Source organism: Pteropus vampyrus, unplaced genomic scaffold (assembly GCF_000151845.1).
Source record: "Pteropus vampyrus isolate Shadow unplaced genomic scaffold, Pvam_2.0 Scaffold141, whole genome shotgun sequence".
NCBI classification, from domain to species: Eukaryota; Metazoa; Chordata; class Mammalia; order Chiroptera; family Pteropodidae; genus Pteropus; species Pteropus vampyrus.
This window is the reverse complement of record NW_011888922.1, coordinates 4,496,580-4,502,191: the sequence shown is the minus strand read 5'-3', so window position 1 is coordinate 4,502,191 and position 5,612 is coordinate 4,496,580. Positions and strand designations below refer to the sequence as shown.

The following is a 5,612-nucleotide window of genomic DNA, read 5'->3' as shown; positions in this document are numbered from 1 at the left end:
CCTTTCCCTTCCCTTCCCTTCCACCTTTCCCTTCCCTTCCCTTCCACCTTTCCCTTCCCTTCCTTCCCCTCCCCTCCCCTCCCCTTCTTTTTTTTGGTGTCTTCCTGTCTTTTTAAAAAATATTTATTTAGCTCCTATCATGTGCTGTGCACTGGAGATACAAAATTAGAATAATTTGGTTTCTGTCCTCAAAAGAGTCATAGTTCAGGGAGGGAGCCAGTCACAAAAAATTATATATAGTAAGTGCTATGTTATAGTAAGTGCTATAACTCTACTTTATGTATAAAGAAGAAGCCACTGATTGGATGCCATTGGTAAAAGGGGGAGGGAGTTTCATGGAAGGCTTCATAAAGGAGGTGACTTCTTAGTTATGTTTTGGGTGATGAATTGGGCATCTAGACAAACTGAGGAAGGGTGTTTCAGACAGAGCGGACAACATAAGAATTTATTGAATACTCGGGCCATCACAGTATTATAGATTTCAATACCATTTCTTTTTTCTGAAAAGTAATGATTTTAATGAGCCTCATGTCTTCTTATTAGTCTCTCACTCCTGCTCTCTCTCCCTTACCCTTGTCTAGTGGGAACCCATGAAGCCACTGATGGAAGCCATATTACCTGGCCATCGGACTATGAACCCCTGTCCTGTGTGGGAGCAGAAGAGTGGCTGTGTGTACCTATTCTTCATCTGTGTGCGGGGCCATGTCACTGAGCGTCAACAGATTATGTCAGGCAGGAATGCTGCCCGCCTCTGCTTCATCTGCAGTCAGGATTCTGGCTATTCGTGGAGTGATGTGCGGGACCTGACTCAGGAGGTCATTGGCCCAGAGGTGAAGCGTTGGGCCACATTTGCTGTGGGCCCAGGTCATGGCATTCAGCTGCAGTCGGGGAGGCTGATTATCCCTGCATATGCCTACTACATCCCTTACTGGTTCTTTTGCTTTCAGCTACCATGTAAAGCTAGGCCTCACTCCCTAATGATCTACAGTGATGACTTAGGAGCCACATGGCACCATGGCAAGTTCATTAAGCCCATGGTGACAGTGGAGTGCGAAGTGGCAGAGGTGACCGGGAGGGCCGGCCACCCTGTGCTGTATTGCAGTGCCCGAACACCAAACAGGTGCCGCGCGGAGGCTCTCAGCACTGACCATGGTGAATGCTTTCAGAGACCGGCCCTGAGCCAACAGCTCTGTGAGCCCCCCCATGGCTGCCAAGGCAGTGTGGTGAGTTTCCAGCCCCTGGAGATCCCACATGGGTGCCAGGACTCTACTGGCAAAGATGCTTCTACCAGTCAGCAGAGCCCACTGCTGGACAGCTCACTGAGGCTACAGCAGGAAACTAGAACACTGTCAGAATCATGGCTCTTGTACTCACACCCAACCAGTAAGAAACGAAGGGTCAACCTTGGCATCTACCTCAATCAGACCCCCTTGGAGGCTGCCTGCTGGTCTTACCCCTGGATCTTGCACTGTGGGCCCTGTGGCTACTCTGATTTGGCTGCTCTGGAGGATGGCTTGTTTGGGTGTTTGTTTGAGTGTGGGACCAAGCGGGAATGTGAGCAGATTGCCTTCCGCCTATTTACAGATCGAGAGATCCTGAGCCACGTGCGAGGGGACTGCACTAGCCCTGGTGGAAACGCTGAGCCAACTCAAAACTAATTGGCTTAGGATCCAACCACCCATGGAAAGGAAACCGTAGAAGGCAACCACAGCCAGGATAATGAAGGCCAGGATAACAGAGGTTACTAAAGTCTACAGAGAATCTCAAAACTTAATATTCTGCTCCCTCCCCCCCCCTTTTTTTATCTCTCCAGAGAGCAAAAATGAAAAATTTGCCATAGCTACTGCAGTGCAAATAGCACTGAACTGTGTGAGTTGGGAGACTGATGTGATCCCGGCCAGTCACTGGCTTGCTTTGGGACTGTGGACTTGTGGCCTCAACTCTCTGGACCTCAGGTCTCCATCTGTAAAATGAGAGGATTGGTTCTGTGATTTCTCTTCTTCCCATCCCAAGGAAAGGCAGAGTGTATGCTCTATGATCAGCAAGTCCTGGATGCATATAGGACTCTGATCTCAAAATGGAAATCAGAGGACTCATCTTTTCAAATGACTCACCATTTATCCAGGTGTAAGGTTACAAGTAGGTTTCATAGCACAAAGAATGATCTGGATCATTTGTTCAGTTTTTAATAACAAACACCCACATCCTTCTAATCATGCTCAAAGCTCTACAGGCTCTCTATCATAGAGGACTTGGGCAAAACAGTAGAACCTACCTTCGCCAGCTTTGTAGCTTTGCTCAACCTTCCCTTTCTCATCCAGAAAGCATTATTTTCTAGGGAAAAAAAGAGAAGCTCAATACTAGTATTCATTATTGTTTGTTTCTTCAGTGAAAGATGAACTTGAAGTTCATTTATTAGGATGGTTTCTGATGGGAAAAAGACATGGGTTAGGACTATAAAGTATTGGTCAAAACTTCCCACAGTCTCTGCCCTCAAGGAGCTCACAGTTTATGAGACTAGAAGAGGGAGAAAATGCAAGAAAATAAATGCAGCTGGTGGGATAGTTGTACATATTAGGCTCTAAGTTGGTGTGATGGCAGCTCCTGAAGTCATTGTCTTAGCTGCATCTTTATTGTGCCTGGGGTCATTTGACTCAGGACTTGCGCAGGCTGCTGGGTTTCCCTCAAGTTTGTTTTTCTCAGATTGTTATTCTGGCCCAGCCACTTCCTTTACTGGTGGAGAAGGTCTTCACCATTAGGGAGGTCTCTGGACCCTCAAACCTCTGAATCAGGCCTGTTTATTTGGACCTACTGAAATCGCTATTTGTGAAGTGAGGATGCCTCTTTGTCTAATAGATTTGGGGTTAAACTTTGCCAGTGCTGGGTCCCTCAGATGATACCAGATTGGTTGCTCTTTAGATTGTTTCTCCTATAACTTGTATTGTGAGAGAAATTCTATCATGAGAGATTTCTTTTTTGTTCGTTTTTTAGGAATATAATGCCTTAAACTGGTATCAGTTAAATATATGTGGTGCTAGGTAATGACTCCGGACAGCAAGTCTTAGTTGTGGAACATAGCCCAGAAGGCTGGGGGTTGTAGTTGCACCAGTCAGATGAGAGAAGACTCCTATAGGAGGAAAGTAGAGATCAACTTCACCTACTTCAGCATATGGTTTAAGCCCGTGTTTTAGACTTTTAAAAATTCCCTTAGCCCCTCATACATTTGCCAGTTATCTTCCCAGTAGTCAGCTATGATCTTTCAATCATTCATGTATACATTTATCTAAATATTTCTTGAGTGCCTGTGGATAATGTAAGGTGCTTTCTGTTGCCATTCCCTGGTTGAAAATCATTTGGGGCTCTTCATTGCCTACTAAAAGGTATTTACATTTAACCTGGTATGTAAGACCTTCAGTTGTTAGGTGAAATGATGATTACTTACTTCTACTTTATATGAAGCCTACTGTCAAAGAAGACTTCTGTCAAGTTGGCAAGTGGAGGGAGGTGGGGTTTGAGGGTGGACAGACTTAGTGGTGCGGGGAGGAACTGCGGAAGGGGAGATGATTAAAGAGGTAGTCCCCTCCTGAGTGTAGAAACTTCCTGTTCGGCAAAGCTTTCCTGAGCACCATACTCCAAATAGGAATAGGGAAGATGGCTAAATTCTACAATCAGGGCTAAAGAATGGAGAAAATGAGAATATCAAGACTTCTTTGGGACCACTCAAGAAGGGAGTCAAGTAAAGGACGTCAGTCACATGCCAATGTGGACCACAGATGTCCTTTACCAGTACTCATATGATGTCTCATCCAACTCTAAATTGCCCTTCATTGTCTCCTTCCCCTTTGCCTCATGTTTGCTTCTCCTTAGTGACTAGCTGTTTAACTCTTAATAGGTAAAGGGACTATGTGCACATTTCAGGAATAGCAGGGAAAGAGGATTTGCAGATAAGCATAATCCAGAATGAGGATTAGAGGAACAGAGTAGGTGATGAGAGCTGGGCAGAAGAACAGCAGATAGGAGTCCTGGCACCTTTAGGAAGAGAGAGTAGCACATGCAAGAGGCCTAGGCTAGAGAGATGGTGTAGATGGTGGTTGCTGTGAAAAAGAAATGGCAATAGGCTGGAGCTGTTCCCCTGAAAGAACAGAAAGAGACCTGCATAGGGAAGCAGGTTAGGCTGCAGGTAAGTTCCTACTCAGCCCTGTAACTTTAAGCTGGTTCAATTATCCATGCTCCAGGTGATCAACAAAAATAGCTGTAGGCACTCCAAATCTGTTTGTGCCAATTACCTAAGAGCTTCAGGGCCCTGGGACCTATACTGTGATACTGGTATCCTAACAGCCCATTTTAGTCACTCTCAGGTTGGTAGAATGGAAAAGATAGGGCAGGTGATGGCAGCTGTGAAGAAAAGAGGAAAGCAGACTGAAGGCCTATAATCTGGAAGCATGAAGAAAGGACTACATAGACTGTGGTCCTTGGCTCTCAGATGCCCCCACTCTGTCCTTGGACCCTTAGAGTGGATCTAACAGGTGGCCCACCACTGGAAGTGCAGGAAAGCACCAGTAGGGGCCTCTTACTGCTGGCATGTACCCAGCCCAAGCTCCCACCTGTTCAACCTTCTGATCCTGTTCATGCTCCCTAACTCGTGATTCCTTTCTCTTAGGCTCCATATATTTACCTTAGGCCTTTTGTTATTTGGCCCTTGTTATTTGGACCTTTTTTCCTGGTTACCAGTCTACCCTCAGGTATCCACAGGATATGCAACTGCAGCCATTGTTAAGAGACCTTGCACCCTTCCTGTCGGATAGCCCGAGGGACATGCAGAGGCCAGCCTGAGGCTGCACAATCTCCTCTCTAGAACAGTGGGGTTCAGTACTTCCACTTCGGCCAGTTTAGGCTGCTCAGTTTTCTCCAGTAGGCCGTGAATTTTTCCCGCTGCCTTATTCAGTAGATGTGTCATCTTTCCCTGTGCTGCCAGAATGCACAGTCTGAGCCTCCCTTTGGTCCTTAACATGGGCTGTCTTGTGTTGTCATCTGTGTTGTGCCCTGGAGACCTCTGCTAGGCTGTGAACACCTTGAGGGCCAAGTCTGTCTGACTCCTCACTGTGTCCTTTTTATATTGAATAACAATGGCTTATCTACAAATATATGATTTTTCTGTCATATTCTGAATTTCCGGAAGATAAGGACTCTGTCTCAGTCTTCTCTCTGTCCTCTGCACACAGTGCAAGGCCTGGCACAGAATAGACAGCAGTAAAATTATGCTGAATTAATTAATAAAAGGAGTTAAAGACCCTTGGCCTTCTGGAGTTAATTGGAAAGGCTAGAGTGAGTTCCCCAGCATGGAGGAGGAGTATGTTGCATCCCTCTGTGGATTCATAGTACTATAAACCTGCTGAACATTCACCCTAAATGAGTCTGCTCTGTGCTTGCCTGCTTCCGAGTCAGTCACAGTATTTCCTGGGAATGAGCTTTTTCTCTGGGTTGAGCTTGGTCCCACCTGGGTGTCCCAAGGATCACAGCTCAAGCCCAAAGCCAAGCCTTGATTTGGGGTTCTCATTTCACTGGTATTCCCCTTCTGTTTCTGACTGGATTTTCTATAACTGCCACTCCTC

At 46.1% G+C, this 5,612-nt stretch overlaps 1 protein-coding gene across 5 annotated transcripts in view; it reads left to right on the top strand.

The window, feature by feature from the left end:
- NEU3 (neuraminidase 3) overlaps positions 1-4,004 on the top strand; it is an 18,929-nt gene extending 14,925 nt beyond the window's left edge. For all 5 annotated transcript variants that reach the window (XM_023535576.1, XM_011368425.2, XM_011368424.2 and 2 more), the window contains one exon: positions 582-4,004. In XM_023535576.1, the coding sequence (XP_023391344.1) occupies positions 582-1,658 (1,077 nt within the window). In that variant the 3' untranslated portion in view covers positions 1,659-4,004. The remainder of the gene's footprint in view (positions 1-581) is intronic.
- The last annotated feature ends 1,608 nt before the right edge of the window (positions 4,005-5,612 follow it).